We start from the raw sequence: 14,712 nt of genomic DNA, 5'->3' as shown, positions 1-14,712 counted from the left end.
ATTAAGTTAATTATTTACTACCGTCCACTCAAGACAAAATATACTTACATATAACTAAAGATTCAATTTAATTTATATCAATTTTACATTTTCAAATCACAAATCGAACCAAACTGCCTAATTTAAAAAATAAAAACCGAAAAAACTCTACTAATTTTCAGTTCCCCATCAATCTTTTTATTTTTTTTGAGTCAGTTTTCAATTTTTCCTTTTTGTAAGTTAAATTTTAACACTCCTACCTCCTGCAAAACCAAAACTGTTATAATTTGTACTCTTTCGTGCGTCATTGCCCTAATATCCTTATATTATATTTTACACAATTGTTAAAATTACTATCACAAAATTACTAATTTTACTATACATAACCATTAATGATTAAAAACTTGTATACTGTTTGTACATTCTAATTAAATTAAATCCATATCATAGTTTAATCTTTCGTGTGCAAGTTTTTTTTTTCATTTATTTAAAAAAATGCCTAAAGAATGGTGAACACTCGATTTCATTATACAATAATGCACGACCTCCACGACCAGGTAAAGTAACATATTCAAATTGAAATAATGCATGGTCAGAGACTTCCTAGCTCCAATAATTTTCCACACAGAACCCATCATTTTCAACATATTATTATTGGTGAGTTGTCCAAATCGTTCCATTTGTTATATTGTTAAAATCGGTAACTACAACTACAAGAAAAATGTGAAAATACCAAGAACAAAGGAGGAACCAAACTGAGCTTATTATGTGCAAACAAAGATTAAAAAAAAAAAAAAAGTAAATGGCACCTGCTTTTCATAGCACCCTATCACCGGGTCCATCCACTTCCAAGACTTTCTTCCTTTGTAGTTTTGTACAATTAGGAATAAAGTCACCATTTCCCCGGATAATTTTTTTTTTTTTTCTTTTTTCCCTTTCTAAAGCATCATCAGCAACAATTTTTTTAGTACTTCAAATTTGAATTCATTAGCTTTTCTTACTTTATGGCCCACGTGGCACACTCTGGAGCCACACTCTGGAGCCAATCGTTACCGGCATGCTGACATGGTGGGTCCCCGGGAATAGCATCTGCCCTACATGTTCTTCACTCATTCACCTTCTCAACCACCTTAGGATCCTCCATGTTCTTCACAGATGATAGGTCTACTGACCCAAATGTAGTGGTTAATTCGTCTATATGCTGTCAAATGAAATCAAAGTTTAAGAGCCATGCACCATCAATTGGTATAAAAAAAAGTTATAAAAAAGTGATTCACTAACAATGTCATCTAATTACAAACTACTATTTATCGTAAGTTGTTGACTTTTTATGCATAGATGATGTAAAGTAAAAAAGTCACACATACTAATGTTGAGATCTAATTAGTTGACAGGGTAAAATTACTTTACATTATTAGTGTATGACTATTAAATTCTATAGTCAACCAATCAAAAATTATCATTGAAGTAACTTTTAAAGTAATTATTATAAAAGTCAACAATCTTATTCATGATAATTTGTCATCAGATGATAGTTCAGGTGCATGTATTATTTAAAGTATAAACAATGAGCAAGGAGAGCAAAGCATCCCAAAGGAATATGATGACACACAAAAATTAAAGAACTGAGAATAGAAAATTAAACAATGTTCCACCCTTAGTTTATGGAATTTCCCTGCACCATATTATTCTGTAAAGCTTTAGAATTTTTATATCAACTAGGCATTTGTCAGATACAGCAAAAGAATTCCTACTCCAAGCACAATTATGCCAATGTGGTCCCACAATCACATGCGCTCATCAAGAGTTCCCATTGTCAATCATATCAAAAAGTAAAAGTGGGAATCATTGGGAACTATATTTAGTAAAACCTTGGAATAATAAGGTGGAAATGTAAAAGCAAACCTGTATATTGGTATGTGACATAGATTGCCTTGTTTTTTTCTCCAGCATGACCTTCTGGCGGCTTTCGTAAAAATCAAAGTCATCCAATATGGAAGTTCTTGACACATAGTTCTTGAAAATGTTGAGCATTTCAACACCTTGGGGAAAACTCACCTGAAATTTGAACCATAAATGACATGAGTAAGCATACAAAAGAAACATCTGAGCCTGATTAGATACAAGCTTAGAAGTACTTTTGAGAGTTTTTCTACTGGATAAAATTCTTTATTTTCGATGAAGCTTTCAAAAGTTCTTATAAGTTTGTATCCAAACAAGCTCCAAGACTTCTTCAGTAGATTATTGCTTTATATGAAATGCAAAATGCAAACCTCTTGTGTATCTCTACTATTTGTCACAGGCTTGTGATCATTATTCTCAAGTATTATGTGCCGTAGTTGAGGATTTGGAACATCTTTTATAATGTGCCATTTGACAGGGAAATATCCATTCCATTTATCTTGCTGCCAGAAATCCATACTTTTGTTGAAATCAACTCGCCCGGTCATCTCAGCTACTCCGCAAAATTGGCCACTGGCATTGACCTGAGCAATATACAATTACCAGAAAGGATATTGAGAGACACAGTTAACAATCTCATAATGCAAAGAAAATATAGCATGGATGCATGGAATGTGAAGTTTATGAGATGGAACCAAATAGCATACCGAAAAGAAAAGGAACACGGGGCACTTGCTTCCTCTCTCTTCCATTCGCTTCTGTGCATCCTGAAATGCACCATCCAACCTCTTATTCCCATTAGGAGTACTCGCCCACACATCGTACTTGATGCTCTTGTGGATGTCATCTTCGCTGTATGATTTGATGACAAAGAAAAGAGCATGATCATATTTGGTTGGAAAATCAGGAAGGTTGTATTGATCTGTCCTGATTTTGCTGGCAACATTTCCACTCCCACCTACGGCCAAGTTCCTCACAGAGTTACCTCCAGATATTAATGCACCCTTTGCATTAGTTGTTCTAGGACCTTGATTCTGCTCGTTAAGTGAATCGTTGACCTTGTTTCTCTGTTTCAACTTTTCAGTACTAACCCAGCCCTTTGTATTTTCTTTCACATTAAGCAAGTTATTTGGATAGATGAATCCACTCTTTCCTTGATTGTATGAGGGAAACTTGGAAACAGGTGAATGTAGGACTGAAACCGGTGCCTGAAAAAACATTACAAACTCGTAAGAACAATCTAATATAAGGGTAATACTTATAGATAAACCCCAAGGAAGTAGAATGCCAAAATGTAAGGTTACCTTGTTTGTTTGTTTTGGCTGGTTACGCTTAACATGAGTCGATGAGACCTCTAACAATGGTGTCGAACCCTTCACTTCAGCCGAGTTTGGTCGAGGTGCAGACTTTGACACAATACCACCTGTATGACTCTGGGAAGACAAATTGGATCTATCATTTGGTTTACCAGCCATTTCATTATAGCTATGTCCTTGTAACCCATCTTGTGACGTTAGAGGTGAGTCCCATGTATATGTTGTCGATGGCATAAACTCTCCATACTGTAGAGAGGCTGGAAAATAACCGGGTGATCCAATCGGTTGTTGAAAGATGGAGCCAGGGGGGTAGACATTATGGCCAACATACTGTCCATCGACACCGGCTGTACTTAGAGGAAAGTATGAAGGGTAGCCAGTCTGAAGTCCTGGCACGAGATAGACATAAGATCCATTATCTGCTTGCATGACCTAAATGAAGCAAAAGAAAGAACAAATGTATTGAAAATTGTAGTATATCTCAAAGAATAGTAGAAAGATTAATTATCTGCTTGCTTGAACTAAAGCAAAGAATGGAAAGAGACTGAATAGTAATATCCACCTGTTTCAGGAAACCAGTTACTAGTCATATGCCCCGAGTTAAAATAAGTGATTTATGAAAAGATGTCATGCATTTGTGTTTTTAAAATATTAATCATTTTGATTCTTTAACATAAAAAAGAAACAGTTTAACTGGTGGTCAAATGCTACTCCAGAAAACCAAATCAAGTTGCTTGTAGATACATTATATTCATTTTCCATTCCACCCTTTCTTAAAACAATATGATTCTTGGAGAGCCATGCTTATTTCTCCTGAATCATGAGAAAGTAGAAATGGTGATAAATGAAAATTATATCATCTAAAGGCATAATTATCATGTTATCAGGGTAAAAATGTTTTTGATCCCTCAAATATCACAAAAATTGGTTTTCGTCTTCATAAAAAATTTAATATGTATAGTCACTATATTAACCAAAAGAGGTGTGGTTTTAGTCCCTTGCCAGGGACTTAAAAAAAGGTTTTTCCCTGTAAAAATGCAAGGAATAAAATCGTATTAAATTTTTATAGAGACTAAAACCAAATTTCAAGATATTTTGAGTACAAAAAACACATTTTACTCCATGATCAAATTCAAGTATTTACATATGCATAGCCTGAATTGACCAGATTTGTACCAAGTCAACCACAGTCCAAATTGAAACACTTAACAATAACAGCAACAGTATGACAAAACCAACCAAAATTCAGCTCAAGAGACTTACAGGGTACTGAAGATCCACGGCATCAGCACCAACATAGTACCCTTGGTTGTCTGACTCTCCAAAGAAACCACCATAACCTGTGATGATTCTACCGTAAGAAATGAAACCATAAATATGCAATCAATTGAAATGAATAGGGAACCATTCTAGGGAAGGTCTTTGACCAGAAGCACTAACCTGGATAGTAGTAACCATAATAGCCACCAGCAGGATAAGGAACACTCTGATCTGTGGACAAGTACTCATGATCCACATCACCTTCCTTAACACTACCAGAAGCATCTCCTATTGATGAAACACACGATCTTGCATCAGATGGGGAACTTGCACCCTTAGAAGCAACCTGAACAAACACATCCAGATGCACACTAAGAAAACATGAAATTCTCTATGTCTCACACACATCCAATGGAACAGTTCATTTCAAATCAGAGCACAGGAAAAAAGAATATAAAAAAAAAAAAAGATTCTGAAATCCAAAGGTAAAATGATACTTTGCACATCACATGCAAAACAGAATGAAAGAGATGGGGCAAAATTGGAAATTATCATTGATTACCATGTTGGAATTATTGAGTTCAGCTGTTGAAGAATCACCATGAAGCTTCTTCCTCGTTTCATCAGCAGCTGTTAAAACCAGAAAATTCAATGAAGTAAAAATCTCTCCTTTTTTTTCAATCTTTCCCCAGGGCAACAAAAGAAAAAAAGCAAAATAAAATAAAATTATATATATATATATATATATATATATATATAAACCATGAATAACGCCCATAAATAAACAAAAACAAACTAAGTAAAAAAAAACAGAGGGATTACATTTTTGTAATTGAGCATCCATGGTAGCAGAACTTTAAACAAAAAATCTCAGCTTTTTCAACTTGAACAAAAATTCTCAAAACCCCTCAACACAATCCACTGAATACAGCAAAACGCAGCAGATCCTCAAGATACCGAAGAAACCCAGCTTTATATATTATTATATATAAAAATTCAGCTTTGCATGTCTCTTCAAATACGAAATTGAAGAATTAAAGAAGAAAAAAAAAACCGAAAAACAACTAAACCCCACAAAGTATTTCAGCGAAAAAAATTCTGGGTATTGATTATTTTTGCGGCTTGTTTCTAGATTTCAGGGCGGTGAAAAAAAAATCAGAAAAAGAGAGATTTTTGGTGTGAGAAAGACAGAAGGGCGAGAAGCACGGTGCGGATATCCTTAAAAAGATAATATTTTTCGGTTGGAAGATAGAGAGACTATTTAAAGAGACTCAGATGAATGAATGGAAGAGAGAGAACGGTGAGAACAGAACACAGATTACAATGGAAGAGAGAGAAGAATAAGAAGAAAGAGAAAGAGAAAGCAGAAGAAGAAGGCTAAACGACCATATATATTAAAAGAGAAATTCTATGGTACCCATCTTATTTGAGAGGGTACCGGTACAGTTTTTTATATTTTATATTTTTAGTAATTTATTTAAATAATATTTATAATATTTTATCCTTTCAATTTTTAAATTATTTAATCATTTTATTTTTATTTTATATATTCTAATTTATTTGTAATAATATTATTATATATTTAAATAGTTTAATTTTAATAATTTTTTAAGTATATTTTTATCTTTTCACTTAAAATTTTTGAATTTTTATATTTTAATTTTAATAATTTTTTAAGTATATTTTTTGTCTTTTTGTCTTAAATTTTTGAATTTCTATATTGTAATTTTAATAACTTTTTATTTCTACTATTTATTAATTTTTTCTTTTTCTTTAATATTTTATAATATTATTGAAAACTTATAATTTTGATCTTTATAATTTTATCTTACTTTTTATTTTATAAGTATAATTTAGATTATTTATTTTATAATTAAATTAATTTTTTTAAAAAAAATTTATGAATTTACATAGAAAAATGTATTGAAACCCTTCCATCTTTGAGGGTACCGTAGCAACTCCCATATTAAAATGGGGTTGTTTTGAAACATATTACACTTTTGTGGCTGTTTTCTTGGGTGTAGCCCACAGCGACACTCATGACACGTGATAATTTTTTTTTTAGTCTAGGGTGGGCTGGAATGAGTCACATCAGTGTCGCTATAAGCTGAACCAACACAGTTGATGGACTAACAAAAATAATGTAGCTCATAACAACACCCTCTAAGAAAAAAAAAAGAAAAAAATGAAAATAATATAAATGTAAAATAAAAATAATAAACTGAGTTATTTATTATATATTTATAAAAATAAAATTAAGTTTTTTAAAAATGTAATTTTAAAATAAATTTTTATGTAATTTTTAAGAGAGTCGCTATGGACACTGCCTGTTATTTTTATATATATTTTTTCTTTTTTTGAATTAGTTTATTTTATATTTTTTTTTTCTTTTAAATATTTATATTACAAATTAAATATGTATTTAAATATTTAATAATTTCTTTATATGTTAATTAAATGTAATTAAACGAAAAATACGTAATTAAAAATAATGAAAAAAAAAAATAAAAGCAGTATGGACACTGCTAGTTTTTTTATATATTTTTTTTCTTTTTTTGAATTTTTTTATTTTAAATATTTTTTCTTTTAAATATTTATATTACAAATTAAATATGTATTTAAATATTTAATAATTTCTTTATATATTAATTAAACGTAATTAAACGAAAAATGCGTAATTAAAAAAAATGAAAAAAAAAAGCAGTGTCGCTATGGACACTGCTAGTTTTTTTATATATTTTTTTTCTATTTTGAATTTGTTTATTTTATATATTTTTTTCTTTTATGTTTATATTACAAATTAAATATGTATTTAAATATTTAATAATTTCTTTATATATTAATTAAACGTAATTAAACGAAAAATACGTAATTAAAAAAATAAAAAATAAAAATAAAAACAGTGTCGCTATGAATACTGCTAGTTTTTTATATATATTTTTTTTTCTTTTTTTGAATTTGTTTATTTTATATATATTTTTTAAAATATTTATATTACGAATTAAATATGTATTTAAATATTTAATAATTTTTTTATATATTAATTAAACGTAATTAAACGAAAATGCATAATTAAAAAAAAAAAAAAAAAAAAGCAGTGTCGTTATGCACACTGCTAGTTTTTTTTATATATTTTTTTTCTTTTTTGAATTTGTTTATTTTATATATTTTTTCTTTTATATTTATATTACGAATTAAATATGTATTTAAATATTTAATAAACTTTTTATATGTTTATTAAACGTAATTAAACGAAAAATGTGTAATTAAAAAAAATGAAAAAAAAAAATAAAAGCAATGTCGCTATGGACACTGCTAGTTTATTTTATATTTTTTTTTCTTTTTTTGAATTTGTTTATTTTATATATTTTTTTCTTTTAAATATTTATATTACAAATTAAATATGTATTTAAATATATAATAATTCTTTTATATGTTAATTAAACGTAATTAAATGAAAAATGCGTAATTACAAAAAATGAAAAAAAAAATAAAAGCAGTGTCGCTATGGACACTGCTAGTTTTTTTATATATTTTTTTATTTTTTAATTTTATTTATTTTATATATATATTTTTAAAATATTTATATTACGAATTAAATATGTATTTAAATATTTAATAATTCCTTTAAATAATTTCTTTAAATATTTGTTTCTCCTTTTATCATTTTTAATTTTTAATTGGGTGACGCTATGACCCATAGCGACACCGTGTCGCTATAGACCTTAGCGCCACTTTCATAAATTATTTTTTTTTTAAATTATTTACTTGTAGTAAAATTATTATTTTTTATATTAAATATTTGACGCTGTAGGTTATAGCGATTACAAATTGTATGTTAAATGTTATAGATTTGAGTGATGAAAATTATAAAGTGAACAGTAGAAATTACACTGTCATAAAAGTTATTGACTTTTATAACTTAACTAATAAGTATAATTATTTAATGTATTGTATGAATATATATTTCTAAAATAAATGTGGATTAATTGTTAAATGATACTATATGATATTAAGAATATGCTAAGTAGTAGTGGATTTTTTTATATTACAATATTTACAGAAATATTTATTGGTTTCGTGATAAAGTATAGTTTTCTTGTGAAATTTTAACTGCATTGTAAAAAAAAATATGTATATATATATATAATAAATTAAATTTGTAAATAATTTTTAAAAATAAATTGCTTTCATGAAATTAAATTTTATAATTTTTTTTACAATTTATTTCTCTTTAAAAGTTAAATTGTGAGATACATGGAATAAAATGATAATAATAAATATATTTCTGAGTTATATTATGCACTTCAAAATAATTTGATTATTTCAATTTAAAATATTTCTTATCATCTTAATTATTATTCTTCATTTTATTGATTATGTCGGTACTAAATTAATTAAAATTCATGATAAAGACTTGAAAAAAGGACATCAAAATATATTTAAAAAAATTAAGAAAAATATCAGGAATTTTAACCTGAAAAAATATTTTGCAAAGAATAAAATGAGACAGTTTGCAACTTAAGCTTAAATATTTGTGTAATTAATACATTTTGAAGTAGTAACATTCAATATAGTACATAAAAATGATTTCTATAATTAATGTATTTTGAAGTACATTTAATACATGGAAAAAATACAGTAATTATGTAATTTAATGCATTTTGAAGTACATTGAATGCATTGAATACATAAATAAAAAATTAATTAATGCATTTTGAATTAATTCAATACATTTAATACATAAAAAAAAAATTTGTGAAATTCAGGGATTTTGAAGTAATTGAATACATTTAATATATTAAAAAATGGAGAAAATTTGGTTATAGTACCTTAGGTACAATTGGTGTTGTTAAATTAAAGTTTTACATTGGTATTATGAAAATTCATTTAACATATGTTCCATCAATATACATTTACACATATTATTAATGTAAAACTTTAACTTTGATTGAAGAATAACACTAATTGTACTTAAAAAATTATATTTAAGATTTGTAAAAAACAATTAGAATATATATTTCTCCCTATGTTTTTTATTTCTTTTGTACTTACATATAAACAAAAAGTACTTAAATTTTTTTAGACTCAATTCTAAGAAAATTTTAATTAACATTTTTGTTAAGTAAAAAAATGATCTTAAATCCTCAAGTTTTAGTGTTTTAATGTTAACAAACGAAATATTTTTATAAGAGAAAATATCTTCAAAACTATCTTAGAAAATGTTTATCAGACAATGTGTAACACGTAGATCGTTTATAAGATAATGTGAATCAGACGAAGCATACATTTAGTCTCATATTCATTAAATGTTCATTATTTATTGAGATTAACAACAAAAATCATTTTGAATGTCTTGTTCCTTAACAGATCAAACTATAAAACTATCTAGGGACTGACAAATTTATTAAAGAGAACAATATCGTGATTTTCGTTAGGACAAAGAACAAAGATCCCTAAAATCATAGAGAAAAACAAATAAAGTCATTACTGTTGCACTATGCTGACATTACTTCTACAAGTATTATTTTGCATGGAAAGTTGATAAGTAGCTTCCTTAATTAGATAAAAGGTACCAATCAGTGAAATGCATTTAATGCTTACATTAAATGAGTTAACAATTACCTCCCCTCTCAAAAAGACGTTGAAGATAGATGAAACAAATTTGTGAGATGGACTCAAAATGCTGTAACAGTCATCTTTTCCAAGACACTATATAAGAAGATTTGAAGCTCAAGAAAGAAAGAAAACATCACATTGAAAAGACTTGTACGGAAACATATACAAAGAAATACTCTCTCTATAAATTATACTTTCTTTCGTGTAAAAGCTTACTACTTTACAATGGTTGTATAACGTCTAAGTGAGACGAACACAACATCTTTATAATCTTCATAATCATTGTTATAAGGTTGAACCTAGAGAGACTTATTTGTGAAACAATACTTGTTTAAGCTTGGAGAGACTTGGTTTAAAAGAATACTTGGTTGTTAAGCTTGTAAGGGTTTGTTGTTAAAAAAATACTTGGATAATTGCTTGAGGAGACAAGTAAAAAAATACTTAGGATTGAGGTATAAGTGAATGATTGAAAGAATAATCGTATCTTTGTTGAAAGATAGTGAAACTCAATCTGATTGGATTGAGAAATGGACGTAATCTCTATTATTAATACGAATTAGTATAAAAATATTTAATGTTTCATCTGACTTATCTTTGTACTCCATCTAACTAGTGTTATCATTTCATTATGCAAAAAGTGCGATTTTTTTAATACATATTATTACTCTCTTCTAATGTTTATCTTTTCTCATAATTTTTTTATTTAATGTTCTTACTCCAAAACTACCATTAAGGCAATAAATGAAAGCACTGCCTATAATAAATGTGATAAATTATATAATAGTAGTTTAATTTCAATGTAATATAATAAATGTGATAAAATTACAATAAGGTGTTTATTTGTAAAAATGGTAATGTTTAAGGATAAATTATAATAAAATTAAAGTTTATGGTGTCTATTTGCTAACATGACAAAGTTTAAGGATCAATTAGAATAAAATTAAAGTTTGTGGTGTCTATTTGCAAAAGGAATTGTAGTGTCTATTTGCAAAAGGAATAAGGTTTGAGGGGGCTAAATACTTTTTTCCCTATATATTAATGAAATCATAAAAATTGAATGCATTTAACTATTTTTCTTAATACGTGTTGTGATACCCTCTACCCTACATTCATAATTACACAATAAATAGGAATAATTAAAATCTTTCATAAATAAAACCAGAATCTCAAATATCTTACAGAGAGGATTCACATTCATAAACTCATAAATAATATCCCCAATGCGAAAATTACAAAAAAAAGAAATTGGGGTTTTCAAAATAGTTCAATGGAAACAACATCCTAAACTAGTCTTAACTACGCCCCGATGTCACATATCCTATCAGAGCATGCCCAATTGAAGCCTAAGTTTCATTGCCAACATCCTCATGTTGATCATCTGCAACACAATAGAAGACACACATAGAACAAACAGGGGAGTGAGAAACATCTTACTTAGGTTAAGGTGTAAAAATAACGGTCAGGCAACACACAAAAATCATAACAAAGAACAACACAAAGCACACATTAATCAAGCATAACTTGAGTCATACATACATTAGTAACACATACACAAGCACTCATTATGCAATGATGTCATGGACTCAACTCACAAATGCATGCATGTGGCGCCGATCACATATCACATATCATTGGTGTGCTGCCTAAACAACACACCTAAGGTAGTCTATGAGTATATGTAGGAAGCTACCCATACACTCTCAACTAGAAGGATGTACAGCTAGGATCTGATCGTGATAGCAAAGCTGCGTAAGTTACGTCTCGTGCTCACAAATGGGCGAAATCAGGATATCCAAACTGCACTATCCCCTAGGACTCCCCCAAGCTGTTACACAAAGAGAGTCTTCCCTAACGGTGTACTCCAATCGTATCCGTCACATAGATGCACATGATGCATGTCACACACTCACACTTCATTAACTCATCCTTTCACTTGTCATAGTTTTTCATATATCATGTCTCATTGTCACATATATCATCATGTCTCGTGTCTCATATTCACTTTTTACATTGTCTCATTATATTCACATAGTCTTATAAAAGGAACTTCTCATAGGCATATACATCAGAATAGCACACAAACTATAACAGGAGATTATCCAACATCATACACATTCAATTTGCAATTCATAACATACAAAGCATAAAGGTCATAAACCCAACTTCATGATTTCACACATTTTTTTACAACTAGCCAAGCAATATAATATTTCAATAGGTCAAAACACTCCAAATATTACCCAAAACACGAATCCATCATCAATTTTATATATAGTGCCTCAAAATTTATCCAAAGATCAATATCCCTAATTTCACTTCATAGGGTTTCCCACAAGAATCCACAGAGCACTCTAATTCATATCAAAACTTGTCTATTCTCAAAATTAAACACATATTTACACTCAATAAACATCAAGAAACACAACAACAAAAAACTCAGAAGCCAAAACAGAAAACATTCGAAATTTGCTTATTTCTCATAGGGTTTCTTATAGGAACCCATAGAGCATTCTAATACATATGAAAACATATCCAAACTCAAAATTAAACATACATTCATGCTCAGTAATTATCAAAGAACACAATAGAAAACTCAGACATCCGGGGGGCATACAAACAACAAGATAGGACATCAGAGGGCCCAAAAGCCCAAATTAACTTTTTTTTAGTGGCCCAGAACGAGCTGTTCCAAAATCGAAATGGGTCGTTCCCAAGTCCGGAACGGGCCGTTCTCGAATTGGAACGGGCCGTTCTGAGGCTTCTAAAAAGCCTAAAAAATGTAGGTTGGAACGGATCGTTCTAGACCAGAACGAGCTGTTCCAAACCAATGAAAGGGCCTAAAATTTGTACCCGGGAACGACTGTTCTCATTTCAGAACGGGCCGTTCTAGGGTAAAAAAATGATACATAACGTTCGGATCCGGAACGGGTAGTTCCGGATCCAGAACGGGTCGTTCCGGCCCACATTTGATGCCTATAAATTGAAATCTCGGCTACAGTTCTAGGGACCCCAAAAATTTCGTCCAGCACTCCTTAGAGCTCTAAATTTCTCTCTTTTTCTCTCTCCCTCTCTTATTGTATTTCTTGAGTATTGTGAGGCAATTGTAGTGCGAAAGGTTGCCATAAAACACCTAAAATCTCCTTATTTTGAAGATCTAATAGAGCTCATTTAAGAGGTATTTCAGTTAATTTCTTTCTCTTTATTTTTATTTCTTATCTATAATAGTTATCGTTATAATAAAAATAATTATGTAGACATTTTAGGGTTAACTGTATTATTTAAATTTCAAGTATGTAAATAATTATTAATAAAGGGGATCTAATATTTAATTTATTATTTCTTATCACATTAACTTCATCATAGGGTACCGATTGAGGGTGTTGTAGGGGTGCTTAATACCTTCCCTACACGTAACCGACCCCCAAACCCAATTTTGGTTATCAAGGCCATTATTGGATCTTAAAAAACCTTTTCTTTTTCCAATGTTTTGAGTAAAATATCGATGGCGACTCCATAAACCTACTTTCAAAACCATTAATTAAGGATTAGTCTAGTGTCCGGGCATTCCTTAATTAATGAGACTTTTAAAAGGATGTCTAAACCATTAGTTACGAGATCGAAAATTTTCGGGTTGCGACAGATGGCGACTCCACTGGGGACGTTTTAAGAGGGTCAGGCCCATTTAATTGATGAAATTAGCATTATAAAAAATAATAATTTAAATATTTTTCCCCTTTATTTTGTTTGTTTTATTTGTTTGACTTTAATATTTGTTTGTTTGTTTAAATTCTGCACCTTTTGAATAAAACTGTACACAAATCATAGCACACAACAATCCCCCTACACCCGGGGGCATGAGGGTATTAAACATAGGGAGTGGTTGACGTACGACCGGCCCAAGTTTGGCCTTGGAGCCTGCGAGCCTTGTCAGAAATCACACTCAAGGTGATAACCAGTTACTCTAGCCCGAAATACTGCGACAGACCTTAGAGGTTGCCAAGTGACGGTAACAGAGATACTGGGTCCCTATAATGAGGGCACCTTGGGGGCCTTAAGACCAAAGTGAGAATAATTAGAACCACCCTATACAATGCACTTTTCTTGACAGGGACCACATACCATGGATGTATACGCGACTGTTTGTGGATTGTATGAGCATGTGTTTGTTGCATTTTGTCTATTCAAATCATTCATTTATTTTTTATGATTCCCCTAAGGTAAAGAAAAAAAACAAAAAAAATTTAAAAATGCATTATCATGTGAGAGAAAACCTAGTGTGAAAATAAGATCTGTGAGAAGCATACATTCCTTCTTTTAACAAAAAAAAAGGGGCATCATGCATTTTCTACAAAATAAAAAAATATAATAAATAAAAGGATAAAAAAAAGGAACATGCATATCATATATTTAGGATCACAAGGGGATTTATATCAAAGACGAGAAATCAGTGTGACCTCTGTCACATTATAAAATATTATGAAGAGGAACACCGATAACTCACCTCTCGACAAAGATGAGCCATCAAGTCTTTGATAGAAGCTCCCTTCATGCATTACCATTTAAATAAGCTTGATAGAAAACTATCTTATCCCTTAAAGGTGGCTTTTCAACATTCCATACTCACACGAGCTTAAAA

General features: G+C 29.7%; 1 protein-coding gene across 1 annotated transcript; it reads right to left on the bottom strand.

Moving 5' to 3' along the window:
• Positions 1–595: 595 nt before the first annotated feature.
• Positions 596–5,824, bottom strand: LOC109792067 (YTH domain-containing protein ECT4). Its single transcript, XM_083065130.1, has 9 exons — positions 5,280–5,824; positions 5,020–5,087; positions 4,638–4,803; positions 4,461–4,537; positions 3,186–3,629; positions 2,589–3,089; positions 2,253–2,465; positions 1,885–2,037; positions 596–1,180 (listed from the first exon to the last, which is right to left on the bottom strand). Exons 1-9 carry the CDS (start codon positions 5,299–5,301, stop codon positions 1,085–1,087), a joined length of 1,740 nt encoding a protein of 579 aa, XP_082921256.1. The 5' UTR covers positions 5,302–5,824; the 3' UTR covers positions 596–1,084.
• Positions 5,825–14,712: the final 8,888 nt, after the last annotated feature.

This window comes from Cajanus cajan, chromosome 10 (genome assembly GCF_000230855.2).
Source record: "Cajanus cajan strain Asha chromosome 10, NIPB_CcT2T_4, whole genome shotgun sequence".
Taxonomy (NCBI): domain Eukaryota; kingdom Viridiplantae; phylum Streptophyta; class Magnoliopsida; order Fabales; family Fabaceae; genus Cajanus; species Cajanus cajan.
The sequence above is the reverse complement of the archived record's forward strand: the minus strand, read 5'-3'. Positions and strand labels throughout refer to the sequence as shown.